Consider the following 15,759-nt stretch of genomic DNA (forward strand, 5'->3'; position numbering starts at 1 on the left):
ACCTGACATAGTTGAGTAGAACCCTGATACAGCAATTTTAGTGTCCCAGATTGACAAAAAAAAAAAAAAAAAAAAACATAATGCTTGCATATCTTTTTCAAGTCTCCAAAGTCGTTAAATCTAACTCTGATGACTGCCGAGAAACCCCAGAGGGCACATGAGATGCACTGTCCCCAGAATGTAGGGCTTCTTTTAATCCAAGCACTATTTCATGCCTTCTAATGAATTATGATTGTGCTACCCCAGCTGTGACTCTTCCAGTTCAGTATTTTTCTACTTGACATAAAATAAAAATCAACTTTACCTGAAGAACCAGTCACCATGCTTTAATGCTTCAATCATTTGATCTTTGAAAAGCAGACAAGGCAAAAAAAACAAAAACAAAAACAAAAAACAACACCCAAAGATGTTTTTAGTTCTGCCTAATTATGGAATGGTACAGCAAAGAAGTTTTCTGGCTTCTTTCCCCTGAGAGTCAAAGCCAGCATTAACATTGCCATGAGAATTTATGAATACCTTCTATCAACAACTGAATAGGAAAGAAAATAAAATAGACTGAAAATATGCAGTGAAAACAAAAGTTAAAACTACAGCTAAATGAGGAAATATTCCTCCCCCAAGTCAGCTTGTGGTCCTCACAATCCATTTTTCTTTTTCTTGAACTAAAAATGGGAGAGCTCTTAAATTGTTTGCAAATGGGACAGGGAGAGGTGCTAGTAGGACTGTGTGTGTTTCTGTGGTTTCTGTGATTTTTGTAGACATATTTGGCCCTCTTCAGGAACAATGCACACATCCCTGGATGCTAGGAATATTGGTTGTTAATGGTGTTCCTTACTAAGAATTGCCTTCGGCCTCAGAAAACTTGTCCAAGTTGTCCTTCCACTCTCAGGCAGCAGCCAGCCCATGGCCAATGGCTGGCTGGATCAGGAATACAAGGGCCAGGCCCACTGCCTGCAATTCAGGACAGCTCTGCACAGCCAGCCCAGATGTAGGGCTCCTGCGAGACTGGCTTAGGCCTCTGTTGCAGACAAATCACATTTCAGACTCTCCCACAGTCTCCCTTGTGCTCTTCTCTTCCTTGTGGGTGTATCTCCAGAGAACACTCCCCATATCCCGTTGTCATGCAACACTTTGAATCAGAGTCAATTTCCAAGGAATGTACTCTAAGACTTTTTGCATAGTCAATAACACAAAGGTTTATCTGTATCTTTAGAATTGAAACAAATTTTCTCTCTCACCCAGTCATCACTTCATAGTTGCACTTTTGAACAAATAGCTAGAGCCAAAGAGAATGGGATCCAGTATACTTACAGGCTCCAATAGTGGTCAGTCCAGGAGCTAGGTCAGGCTGCTTTGCTCTCAGCTCTTGAAGTAAACGGTTTACCGCCTTCCACTCAGAGCTCAGATCTTCTAACTTCCTCTTTAATAGAAAAGCATACACATTACTTATTCAATTAACACTCTGAAGATACTTCATGAACATCTTAATCCATTTGGTGAATATATTATTGGATTTCTATTATATTTTACTTCTAAATTAACTTTAGTGGGTAGAATTTCTTTTAAAGGAATTATAATTATTTTAGCCAACCACCCTACAAATACTTATCAATTGCTCCATACAAAAACTCTTTCTCCAGGCATAATTTTATTTAAAGGAAGTAGAGTGCAAACAGTGAAAACAAACCAACAAAAAACAGTTCCCTCTCAGCAACTAGCTTAATTCTTGAAGAGTATCTATTGTGGTTGCATACTAAAATTATCCAGATAACTTTAGAAAAATCCTAATGTACTGGCTCACCCCCAGTCAATTATATCAGACTCTCTTAAAGGGAGGGGCTGCAGTGGACACGGGAATATGCTACTCAGAGCCCCCTTCAAAGAAAGACTCTTGTTCTAGATGATGGAAATGATGTCAGTAGACATTCTTCAACTGTCAGTCCCTTCAGGGACTGCCTGAGCTGCAGAGAGCTGCCTTGTCCAAGTTCATGCCTTTCCCCAGGCAGCCCTCATTCAGTGACTGATGAAGGTGAAGGTATAGAGGCCTAATTTGGCTCAAAGCAGGACAAGTTTGAAGGGCTACTTCAGCTGCAGAGCTCCCCGTGGCATAAGGCAAGCCTGTATATGGCCAGTGGTGTGCTGGTAGATGTATATCAACTGGATCTCTGATCTCAGGGTGTTTAAAAACACCTTGTTTTTACTGTTTGCCAATTTCTGTGGTGTAAATATTCCTACCACGGTTAAATTAAAATTACCAAGAAGATAACATCAAGTGGCTCAAAAAATGCCTGGCAATATAACAGTAGGCCGTCCTGAGCTGGTTCCACTTCACTGGGCAGCTAGCTATACGATAAGTTATAGCCAGCAGAATGTGAGCAGAAGTGTTGTTTGTCAGTTTGGGGCTGAGGCTTTGAAAAATTTAGTGAGGTTTCCACATTTTTTTTCCTTTCTATTGCTGGAAGCAGAAGACTCTTAGGTCCTACGGCAAATCTTTACAACTTACTGAGGAGAGAATTAAGTCCTAATGCCCTAGGGCAGTTGTTCTCATACTTTAGGATCAACAGAATCACCTGGAGACCTTGCTGATTGCTGCATGGTAGCCCCAGAGTTCTGGATTTAGTAGATACTGGGTGGAGCCCAATAATTTGCATTTTTAACAATTTTCCAGGTGGTGTTGATGCTGATTGTTCATGACAAAATCCTAAGATATCTATTATACCTAATCAGTTACCTGAGCATTTATCATAGACTAGATATGTACCATTCTTGAGAACATAATAGACCCTCAGATCATTTTCAATAGGATTTCATTCTCTTGCGAAACCCTAGCAGAGAAAAGCTACCAAGGGAATGGCAGGCAGAGGAAGAAGATGAACAGGACCCAGGTTTCTGCAATAACATATGTAAGAAAGCTGCTTGACTAGGAAAACATACGCTGGGTTGTCATGTGAGCAAGAAAAGAACTCCTATTGTGTTAAGCCACTGAAATATTTAGTTCATTACAAGCAGCAATACCTTACCAGTAAAGTAGCACTAGTCACAAAAGCTTTACCAGTGCCTATAAGAGATAATAGCTGCGTTTTTGTATCACTGTAAATTCCTATGCTTACCTTATGAGGAATACAAATAACTTGATTGATGTCGGGTTTGGTTAAAATAAATACATTAGCAGAAATTGCATTTCTAGTCTGAAGAATCAGAGTTGGAAAAGAGCCAGAAACTACAAACTCTTTAAATAGGAATGGAATGAACCCAACCTAACTGGAATGTTTTATATACACGTTGTAGTTTAATGCTAATCATTAATTTAATGCGAATCATTTCAATGAAACCATTACTTTATTTATTCCAGAAAAATAATTGTTCAGGTGCTACTCTGTGCCAGACTTTGTGCCAGTTACTAAGCTTACAAAACTGAAGTTCGTAACCTCTAAGCATTCACAGACATGTAAGTAAATTAGAACAGAGATTTTAGGAAAAAATAATGATTTCAACAAGACACCTCGGGGGAACAGCTTAACTCAGCCTGGAGAGGTCAATAGGTTACCCACAAAAGCTAACATTTGAATTTATTTTGAAAGATGACTAGGAAGTTTTCAGAAGGGGCCATTCAAGCGCCAGGTGGAAAAAGGGCATTTCAGACAGAAGGAAAACCACGTGCAAAATGGCAAGAGGTATCGAGCCTTAAAAAAGAAATGCAGTGTGTCCTGGCTATCTAGACTACAGTGTTTATAAGTAATGATACAGAGCTGCAAGAATGCAATTTATTAAGACCTTGTAATGTGGGATTATTACATTCTCTTCTAAAACCACAGAGTAGATGGAAGTGTTTAGAGAAGAAGAGCCATATGATACGATTCGTGTTTTGCATTGTGGAGGCTTTAGCAGAAGGGTGCAGAGATACAAGTTGGGAGGCTAACACGATAATTGGAGTGGGAAGTGGTCAGCTGGACTGAAGGCTTTGGCCATACAGAAAAAGGTAGAGGGGTGTGTGTGTGTGTGTGTGTGTGTGTGTCTTTCTTGCCTTTGATAGTTGAGATTTTGAGCTGGTAAACGACGAAGAGAAACTTGCCATCAAATTGTTTCTTCCAGTTGTGGGATATGATGAGGTTTCTCTTCAAATAATCTGATCAATCTTTTATTCTTTAATTCATAGTACCCCCTGATTTTTCTCCTTTTTCCTTTTTACCTTTGTTAGATGCCCAGGCACACCTCAGTACCAAGCGTTATCAGTACCAGCTCACATTGATTTCCTTATTTGGAAAGAGGATTAACTTTCTAGCTCATTACAGACGCCCCTTCCCCTTCCTCTCCACTTGATTTTACGTGCCCACCCTATCTAAAAAAATCAAATGTTTAGCCAACTGGGATTAGTTTAGATTGTACGACCCAACCCCGGCCAATGGGGGGAAAGGGTACAGGGGCAGGACTTGCGTCAGGAATAAAGGCTCTCATGCCCCTTTGTTCAGGTGTGCTCTCATGGCAACTGGCCAAGGAGGCACCCCTCTGTGCAGAAGTAAAATTGCTTTGCTAAGAATCCTTTGTTCGAGTGTTCAATGTCCTTAGGATTTTGAGCATTATTCCTAACACAGTCTACCCTGTCAGCGTGTGTCTTTCCAGTCAGACTATGTGCCCTTTGCAAGGCAGGACTGAGTCCTCTATGCCTTGTACGATGTTTTCTTTATATCCAGTCTAGTGCTTCCTAATAAGAGGAGTTCAGTAAATATTTCTGAATTGAATAAAATTAAATGAAAATTGCTACTTGAATAAAGGAAAAGAGAAAGAGATAAATAAGTTTCTTTTCCCCCAACTTGACTTCAATGTGAACTACATACCATGGATGACTTTATATATATATGGGACTTGAAGGAGCCTATGTAGTTTCCAGGTGTGCAATCATTTTATTAGGCTTATTTTTTCTTTTGAGACAGGGTCTCACTCTGTCACCCAGGCGGGAGAGCAGTGGCAAGATCTCGGCTCACTGCAGCCTCGACTTCCTAGGCAATCCTCCCACCTCAGCCTCCTGAGTAGCTACTCATTACTACTACTGAGTAGTACTACTGAGTAGTACTACTGAGTACTACTACTGAGTAGTACTACTGAGTACATACATTTTTATGTAGAGATGGGGTTTTGCCATGTTGCCCAGGCTGGTCTCAAACTCCTGGACTCGAGTGATCTGCCCATCCCAGCCTCCCAAAGCGCTGGAATTACAGGTGTGAGCCACCACACCCAGCCTTATTAGGCTTTTATAAATCCTGAACCAAACTGTATTTAAAAAGTAATCTCATAGACTAGGGTCACAAATTCAGGTCCCTATAGGGACTAGGTCGTAACAAAGGGAAGAATAAGCCTTGTCTAAATCAGAGAGCTATAACTTCAGATGTGGCTGCTGACTGCCAACAGAAAGGTGGGCATAAGTTAAAAAGCAAAACACAGAAAAACAAACAAAAAACCCTGCTGATCATATTCCCTCACCAGTGTATACTGGAGAAGTTTCTCTCACATTCTTAAGGTCATAAGGAAGTACAAGAAAGTTTGTTGCTGCATTGTGGGGAATTGAGGCCAACATGGGTGTGTATGTGAAAGAAATGGATAAGGGTATATGTAGAGCAATGTGGATGGATTTTTTTCTTTTTTTTTCTTTAGATGGAGTTTCACTGTTGTTGCCCTGGCTGGAATGCAGTGGTGAGATCTTGGCTCACTGCAACCTTTGCCTCCTGGGTTCAAGTGATTCTCCTGCCTCAGCCTCCCGGTAGCTGGGATTACAGGCTCGCACCACCACACCCGGATAATTTTTGTATTTTGTATTTCACCATGTTGGCCAGGCTGCCTTGAACTCCTGACTTCAGGTGATCTGCCCATCTTGGCCTCCCAATGTGCTGGGATTGCAGGCATGAGCCACTGCGCCCGGCCATGGATGGATCTTTAAAACACAATTATGAATGTTAGAAAAGCTAAGAAACAAGATTTATAGCACAATGTAGCTTTTATAAATTTAAAATATACTTATAAATAATATATTTTAAAAGGATAAAGCAGGAAAGAAACAGGAATAGAGATATTATTGTCACATTTCAGTAATTTTGCTAATTGGTTATTAAACATAACCATTAATATAAATTAAATTTTATAAATATAAAATAAACTGTGCTAAGAACAAAAGATAATATATAGTAAGAATTCATCACTTCCTAATTTAACTATCATCAGTGCTCTTGAGATTATGTCTATTGTGTCTGACATCAAGTCAAATCAAGGCTTTCAATGTTTTTATCCAGAATGCATGATGTAAATATTTACTAGCATATCAATAAATGTAACTTTTTTATTTATTAAAAATCAGTCTTGAACCCAAAAGCAAACAAGAAATAATGCCTCTGAGTAGTCAGGAAAACCACCCTTGGAAGTCATCACTCACGGAAGATATTTTTCTGTCCTGACATCAGAACCTAAACACTAAAAATTAAATATTGTAAGAGACTAGTGAGTAATAAATTTGATCTTCTGGTTTCCCTGTGAAGTTTCTGTAACCCTACAAAGACAGAATACTAAAAGCAATGAGAAGTAATCATTCTGATAACAGAAAGTAGCAATAGGAGACAATGAACATGAAAAACTTAAAACTGAGAAATGTGGTAATCTTAGTCATTTATCAATGAAATGACCTTTCAACATGTGGTGAAATCTCATCCTACACCATTTAATTTATAGGAAATCACCTATATGTGCTGAGAGAGAGAGAAAAGGAGAGATAGTGATAGATTAGGGATTGATTTAAATACTGCTGGGGGTATGCCCATCTTTCCACTCAGTAAGCATATTGCCCCTCAGAATGAGTGGATAAAGAGAGATCAAAGTTTGCTGTTTCTACCAGTTGACTTAGGTTCCACTCTCTTCTCATGGTGTAAGTATCTCAGTGATTTGAGTTAGCTTTAATATTTAAAGGTATGTATTTATCTTACAGTCTAGCTTCTAAAAGCAAATTAACCACTTCAACTGGGTCTCAACTGAAGAAAGGGTGCTTTGAATTTCATGTTCCTCATATAACACTGTATCACTAAACAGAGCAAAAATTGATGTGATAACGACACCCCTGAAAATTAAGAAAAGTTAATTTACATTGTGATTTAGAATCAGAAGTCTTAGGTTTCGTTCCTAATTCAATACTACTGGTTGTGTGATCCTTGGAAAATGAGATGGGTCACTAAGATTTATCATCCTTGAAACATGGATATAATAATACCACCTAACTCATAGCTTTGTTGGAGAAACTAAACGAGATATTTTATATGGTAAAAACGCTGTGAACTATAAAGCACTATAAATTTGTTGGTTAGATATTATGCGCTGCTTAATGAGGCAAAACAGAAGATATTCAAGAAAAGTTTTCATTAAAATAGTTACAATAAAAATTTTTTCAGTGCTTTATTAAAGGACTAGGTTTTAGTTACCTAGAAAATAACATGTTTGTACATGCAATTTCTCTTTTATTAATACATAAACTCTAAATAGTCTGTCCATTTACTCAAATATTATCTTTCCCACTCTTATTTCCAGATAGGTAAATGAGGGGTTACTATAATCTCTCATGTAGAGGTGGATTTTTAAAATTAAATGGCACTACCAATGTATCACAAATGTCTGAGGACACTGCAATGGGTCAAAGGTTCAATAAGCTCAGAACTGTATAATTTCCAATCTTTTATAATTATTAGCAAATACTTATGAAATGACTACAGTTTTTGATTTGGCTGTTCACAAAAACAATCTTGCTACTTTTTCAAGAGTTTGGTGTACTGTAGAGTTGAAATGGATTATTTATATATTATACAAGTTCTTTTTTGTTTTGCTTCATTTTGCTTTTCACTTCTCTGGCATTTGCCCATATTTTCAATTCTCTCATCATTCCAATTAAGCTGTAAAATTCATTTGCATAACAAAAAATGTTTGGCTGTAGCAACTAGTCAGGTGTTCATCATATAATAAAATTTAAGCAGTGCTCAATAAAAATCTGTAAAAGGTAACAATTTGCAATACATGTTAATCATCTATAAGCAAATTTAAGGAAATCAAATAAGTACTTAAATCCCAACTTATTTAAATAGCATATCAGTGGGATAATAGTTATCAAGTCCTATTCTTGACTACATCTCCATAATTTTAAAACTTTGAATATGCTAACTAAATTGCAGGTCCAAGGTTTTCCGCACAAGAGCTCCAAACTCAACAGAGTGAATTCGTGTACTACCAAAATGGATAAACTTTGGGAATACTTTTTTTTGTAAATGGAAAAATTAGATTTATTATAAGTGACTTTTGCAGCTGAGCATTATTCTCCATTGTATACACTTTGCTTGAAAATATTCATTAAATGTTAAGACAACTATATCAAACTATGAAATTTCTGCTTTATGAAGAACAGGAATTAGTTACAAGAAAAAGTGATTTCTGAATATAGCTTTCCTTTTAAAATTTAAAATGGATAAATATTTAAGGTGATAGATACTGCAATCACTCTGATTTGATCGTTATATATTATATGCTTGTATCAAAATATCACTTGTGGTAAAAGGACGGAAAAAGATACTCCATGCAAATGGGAACCAAAAGCAAGCAGGAGTAGCTATTCTTATATCAGACAAAATGGGCTTTAAAGCAATAACAGTAAATAAAAGATAAAGAAAGACATTGTATAATGATAAAAGGATTAGTCCAACAAGAAGATATTTACTACAGTACTCTATTTATATGCACCTAACACTGGCGCTCCTAGCTTTATAAAACAACAGTACTAGACCTAAGAAATGAGATAGACAGCAATGCAATAATAGTGGGGGACTTCAATACTCCATTTACAGCACTAGACAGGTCACTGAAACAAAAACTTAACAAAGAAACGGACTTAAATTACACCCTAGAACAAATGGACTTAACAGATATTTACAGAACATTCTTCCTAACAATTATAGAATATACATTCTTATCAGCAGATGGACCATTCTCCAAGACAGGTCATACAAGAGACCACAAAGTCTTAATAAATTTAGGAAAATCAAAATCATATCAAGTATCTTCTCAGACCACAGTGGAATAAAACTAAAAATCAACTCCAAAAGGAACCCTCAAAACTGTACAAACACATGGAAATTAAGAAATCTGCTCTTGAATGATTTTGGGGTTAACAATGAAATTGAGATGGAAATTAAAATATTTTTTGAAAGGAATAATAGTGACACAATTTATCAAAACCTCTGAGATACAGCAAAAACAGTGCTAAGAGGAAAGTTCATAGTGTTAAATACTACATCAAAAATTCTGAGCACAAATTGACAACCTAATGTCACATTTCAAGGAACTAGAGAAACAAGAACAAACTAAACTCAAATCCAGCAGAAGAAAAGAAATAACAAAGATCAAAGCAGAACTAAATGAAGTTGAAACAAAAAAATACAAAATATAAATGAAACAAAAAGCTAGTTCTTTGAAAAGATAAACAAAATTGATAGACCATTAGCAAGATTAACCAAGGAAAGAAGAGAGAAGATTCAAATAAGCTCAAGTGGAAGTGAAACTGGAAACACTACAACCTACATCACAAAAATACAAAAGATCATTCACTACTACTATGAACACCTTTATGCACACAAACTAGAAAATCTAGAGGAAATGGATACATTCCTGGAAACATACAACCCTCCTAGTTTAAATCAAGAAGAAATAGAAACCCTGAACGCTTCGGCTGGGCGCGGTGGCTCACGTCTGTAATTTTAGCACTTTGGGAGGCTGAGGCAGGTGGATCACTAGGTCAGGAGTTCGAGACCTGCCTGGCCAACATAGTGAAACTCCGACTCCACTAAAAATACAAAAATTAGCTGGGCGTGGTGGTGGGCACCTGTAATCTCAGCTACTTGGGAGGCTGAGGCAGGAGAATTACTTGAAACTGGAAGGTGGAGGTTGCAGTGAGCCAAGATCATGCCACAGCACTAAAGCGTAGGTGAAAGAGCAAAACTCCATCTCAAAAAAAAAAAAAAAAAAAAAAGAAAGAAACCCTGAACATACCAGTAACGAGCAGCAAGGTTGAATATCAGTAATTTAAAAATTGCCAAAAAAAAGTCCAGGACCAGATGGATTCACAGCTGAATTCTACCAGACATTCAAAGAAGAATTGGTACCAATTATAATGAAACTATTTCAAAAGATAAAGAGGGAATCCTCCCTATATCATTCTATGAAGTCAGTATCACCCTAATACCAAAACCAGAAAAGGAAATAACAAAAAAGAAAGCAGCAGCACAAAAATAGCAGCACAATTTGCAATTGCAAGATATGGAACCAACCCAAGTGTCCATCGACCAATGAATGGATAAAGAAAATGTGGTATCTATATACCATGGAATATTACTCAGCCATAAAAAGGAATCTCTTTTGCAGCAAGTTGAATGGAGCTGGCGGCCACTATTCCAAGTAAAGTAACTCAGGAATGGAAAACTAAATACCATATGTTCTCACTTGTAAGTGGGAGCTAAGCTATGAGGATACAAAGACATACAGAGTGACACAATGGACTTTGGGGACTCTAAGTGGGGAGCTTGGGAGTGAGATAAGGGATAAAAGACTATGTATTGGGTACAGTATATAGTACTCAGGAAATGGATACATAAAAAATTTCAGAATTCGCCACTATAGAACTCATCCATGTAACCAAAAACCACCTATACCCCCAAAACTACTGAAATTATAAAAAATAAGCAAAATATAACTTGTACCCCACAAATAAATATGTACAATTATACACATATAAAATTAAAAATAAAAAAATGTGTTTTAATTAAGTTTCCTAAGGTAGCTACAATTGTGGCCGCTTTCTTGCCTCATATTTTTTGGATATTTAAAAAATATTAAACGATTTTTATGTTTTCTATCATTAAGACAAGGAAAAAAGCCTTCTAGAAATAGATATTATTTGATGTAGAATAAGTAAGGAAAAATAATGTATTTGTTTAATACAATCATAAAAATATCATTTGTTTAAAAAAGTAAACTAGAATATAGTTTTAAACTCTATTTGAGTTTGAGATTTTCAAAATTTAAAAATATATCTTCTGTCAATGGTTGGCATGCAATTAATATCTACTGAATAAATAAAGGACTCTACCTATGGCTGTATATATACAGGCATGCATTCGAATATTGTAACTGAAACATCTATGTCTCTTTGTCTCTCTTTTTAAGTGTAACTAATACAACTGAGGACAAGAGGTGAAATTCAAATCTCTAAAATGCTTCCCTAATTTCAGCATGAGCTACTGAGTATATGAGACTTTTCACTCAAATATTCTCTCAGAAAAGAAAGCTGGCTCATATTCAAGACTTTATACTATCTCTTATGTCTCAATTATTTTATTCTGAACCACAATGTTGTATATTAGCCTGAAATAACCTCAAGAGATGTGATGCTTACATAAGTATTCTGACAGAATTTGCTTAATTACAAAGGGAGGCAAAGAAAGTTGACAAATCTTTAGCAATCATTCCTAATGTATAGCTTCACAATCACTCGTGGCAGAGATCATTGTAAACAAGTCTTTCAGAGAATTTGTTAAAAAGCCAAACAACTTAAAAAGCAGAAAGAATATGTTAGTCTATTGGGAATTTTTAAAATATCACATCTGGCTGGGTGTGGTGGCTCACGCCTGTAATCCCAGGACTTTGGGAGGCCGAGGCAGCCTGATCACCAGAGGTCGGGAGTTCGAGACCAGCTCGACCAACGTGGAGAAACCCCATCTCTACTAAAAATACAAAATTAGCTGGGCATGGTGGCGGGCGCCTGTAATCCCAGCTACTTGGAAGGCTGAGGCAGGAGAATCGCTTGAACCCGGGAGGTGTAGGTTGTGGTGAGCTGAGATCGCGCCACCGCACTCCAGCCTGGGCAACAAGAGCGAAACTCCGTCTCAAAAACAAACAAACAACCAAAATCATATCTAAGAAAAATGAAAAAAACAGTTTTCCTAATATTTTGTGAATGGGTATTGAAGTTTGGGATAAAAATTTCAGCGATATGAGAACGTGAAAAATAGCTCTGCTGATAGCTGGCAGCTGGCAGCTAGCTAGGCCATGATGGTCCCAGCTGGATGTTAAAAAACACTCATAGAAATAAACTAGGCAGACACAAGGCCACCCCATGGCCATGTTTGAAACAAGACAGAGACAAGACCTTTCTGCTATCACAGAAATGACTAATATGAGGCATTGCTGCTCCTTTACCAACGACGTGTCTAGCCCTACTTTAATCTCATCTTCTAGATAAACACTAAGATACCTAATCACTACATTGACTCTGTTTCTTGAAAGCATCTAATCCAGAAATGGCTTCTACTTTCTGAATTCCTCCTTAGAATCATGCAGCCAGCTGAACTCTGTAAGAAGCTTTTTCCAATGCCCTCTTACTGAGATGCCCACACTCTGTCTGAAGTGTTTTATGCTCTTGCTGCAATAAGGTAAATATTCTTAATTTTTTGATTACAGATATGTTGCTAGTAATCTTGGCCAGAGGGCTTTCAGAGTATTATGTGGGGATTCAAACAATGCCATATTACAAATAACCTAGCAAGGTGATGAGCTCTACAATTCTAGAATATACATACGAAGGGTTTGAATGAAATTGTTTCATAAAATATAAATGTGCCAGGTATTTCTAAATGAGTGTGTTATTTTATAAAATGTAAGACTGCAAATATGGAAATGCTACTCAATTAAGAAATTGAATATAATTAGACATTTGACAATCTCATCCATATTTCTAAATGTTTATGTTTACAAGTTGCCCAAAAATCTATTATAAATTTTTTCTCTTCTCATTGGGAAAGTGAAGCTCTCCTCAAGTTTATGCATTGGGATTAGCATTTATTCAACCTCTTATACTCCAAGACTTTTTTTTCAGTTGTAAAGCAAACTTGTATTTATTTATTTATTTATTTATGAGATGGAGTCTCACTCTGTCACCCAGGCTGGAGTACAGTGGCGTGATCTCAGCTCACCGCAAGCTCTGCCTCCCGGGTTCATGCCATTCTCCCTCCTCAGCCTCCCGAGTAGCTGGGACTACAGATGCCTGCCACCAAGCCCGGCTAATTTTGTTTTTGTATTTTTAGTAGAGATGGGGTTTCACCATGTTAGCCAGGATGGTCTCGATCTCCTGACTTTGTGATCCGCCCACCTTGGCCTCCAAAAGTGCTGGTATTATAGGCGCGAGCCACCGCGCCCAGCCGCAAACTTGTAATTTAAAAAAATAAAATGTTGCTATGCATTTACTTATAAATTATTAAATGCCTCTAACATTGTTATCTTCTTTCTAGAAGTCCTCTCCCAACTTATTCTGGTGTTATTGGCATGGAAATTGTGCTCAATAAATGAGTCAGTCAAAATAGACTTGTTCATTTGAGGGGGACAATTTTTGTCTGTTACCTCTCTATTGATTTCTGTTGCTACAAGTGAAGTTACACCAGGTAAATGAGATTGTATGCATGGCAGATGATTTATGAAATCCAAGTATTGTTTTAATTGTAATTATATTTATTTCGGCAACATTTTGACCAATGAAATACCATTTGACCTGCTATACCGTGGATAAATCTTGAGATGCACATCTGTTGTGAGTAATATATTAAAGATTGTTAGGGAAAAAATAAACCCTAAGGAAGTTTTTAAAAATGTTAAGATGTTGATGTTGGCAGTAGAACAAACTCATTGGGAGAAAAAAAAACAGCTTAATCTAGTTAATTAACAACAAAACAGCTGGGAAAATGAAACATCCCTGGTTGTGATTGACTATAATTGAAAATGACTAATGATGCTGTCATTTTGCAGTTCATATCTGAGGAAATGATGCCTGGAAGATTATAATTGCCCTCTTGACCATTTGTCTACAGCAATTATTTTGTGTTAAAGTTTGGGATGGAACCCTTTGGCCAAATACAGAAAGTTCCTCACACCTTTTTCTGTTACATTGAAAAATAATTCAAGAGCAGTAAGTAAAACATATTACTAGGTTTATGTAAGTAACATTTTTTAATAATATAAAAAGTTAGCAAAGCAAACGAGCTGGCTTCATTTTATCACTTTAGAAAGTAACCAAGACATTTAAAATTCCATTAATGCTCTCAGTTCTAATACATGGCAGGTGATGTAAGCATTGAAAGTACATAAACACATGTTTAAAAGTTAACTGAAAGTGTAGTTTTCCAACTTAAGTTAAAAATGAGTAGGAATACAAGAAAATGGCACCTAAATGCTTAAGCTCAAGACAGTTAAAAATACAATTTTATAATAAAAATCAGATAACAACTGGCTTCTTTTGTAGTTTATATTGTTGTTACTGATAGCAGTTGTTTTTGCTGCTTTTAAACTGCTAAATGGGGTGCTATTGAGGACCTAGTTATTACTGTGTGGAAAAATGGAACACATTAAAGACTATTTCATCTATGGCATTAATGTAATATATTATACCAAAACTACAACTTTAGCAAAATTTTAAACAATTTATATAACTCATATAGTCAGTCTTCAGTAATTTCTGAAGTTAAGATGAAGAAATAACATACAAATAAATAAAAGTATGTGTGTAGATAAGGGGGAGGAAGGGGGAGAGAGAGAGAGAGAGAGAGGGAGAGAGGGAGAGAGGTAGAAAGGGAGAGAGTGGAGAGAGTGGAGAGGGAGGGAGGGAAAGAGAGAGAGAGAGAGAGAGACAGAGAGAGAGAAAGAGAGTTGAAGTGCTAAACAAAGATGGAGAGGTATTTGATCATACGATCCTAAGATTTTTCCAGTTATTTTGCAGCAGAGGTTAGTACTACCTATATGTCATTAGTATTATTATTTCATAATATGTATTTGACCTTTTACAGGAAGTCCTCAAAGAAAATAAAGAAGTTGGTTAGTCAGAGATTTTTAAAAAGAAACCAGAAATATACCATCTTTGAAAATAAAAGAAATCTTAAAGAAGTTGACGAAGTGAAGGAAAGAAGAAAGAGGAAAGAAACTGAGCAGGGATGAACCCAACTTCCAATCAGAACTCAGCTTGGGAGGTGAGCGTAGGAGCTGGACAGACAGGCTGTCTGATGCAGAATGCGGAGGTGCCAATAGACAAGTCAATTTCCTAAGAAACAGAATTGTTCCCTGATGTGTCTTTAATTAGAATGTCTGTAAGCGGTGGACACACTAATTATCCATTTAAATACTAGATCTTGCATATACATCATGAGAGATTTTCATTTTCTTTTTAAAGAATATCATTTTCTTCATAATTATTACAGTTTCCAAATGCACCTCCCCCAAAAAACAAAAACAGAAACACAATTCTCTCATGAAAATGTGCTGCAGGCTACTCAGACTCATTTCCTCCTCCATTAAGAGGTAACAAGACCCAGAGTGAAGAAGAGGCATTATAAATAGGACAAATTTTAAATTTTGATATCTGGACTCAAAGTTGAAAAAGGCTTTGTTCACGTTCTATCAGAGCAATGGAGTGTCCTTCAGAAAAATCATCTCTAACCTTTAAAAATAAATTTTTGATCCATGCAGAGATTTAAACAGCCCTCACAGCTTTCTGCCTTGTATTGCTGGGTGTCATGTTCAAAACCGTGAGGTCATTTTTTGAGCCTCTAGGTGTTTCAGGCTACCGCAAACCCCAGCTAATCTTCAGATGTTTCCAAGGTCATGGTCCACAGCAAAAGTTGTGCGTGAGTCAACTATTTTTTTAAACCC

At 36.8% G+C, this 15,759-nt stretch overlaps 1 protein-coding gene across 14 annotated transcripts in view; it reads right to left on the bottom strand.

Moving 5' to 3' along the window:
* Positions 1 to 15,759, bottom strand: part of DMD (dystrophin) — a 2,616,526-nt gene that overhangs the window by 701,478 nt on the left and 1,899,289 nt on the right. For all 14 annotated transcript variants that reach the window (XM_063804906.1, XM_063804905.1, XM_063804907.1 and 11 more), the window contains one exon: positions 1,312 to 1,420. In XM_063804906.1, the coding sequence (XP_063660976.1) occupies positions 1,312 to 1,420 (109 nt within the window). The remainder of the gene's footprint in view (positions 1 to 1,311; positions 1,421 to 15,759) is intronic.

This window comes from Pan troglodytes, chromosome X (assembly GCF_028858775.2).
Source record: "Pan troglodytes isolate AG18354 chromosome X, NHGRI_mPanTro3-v2.0_pri, whole genome shotgun sequence".
NCBI lineage: Eukaryota > Metazoa > Chordata > Mammalia > Primates > Hominidae > Pan > Pan troglodytes.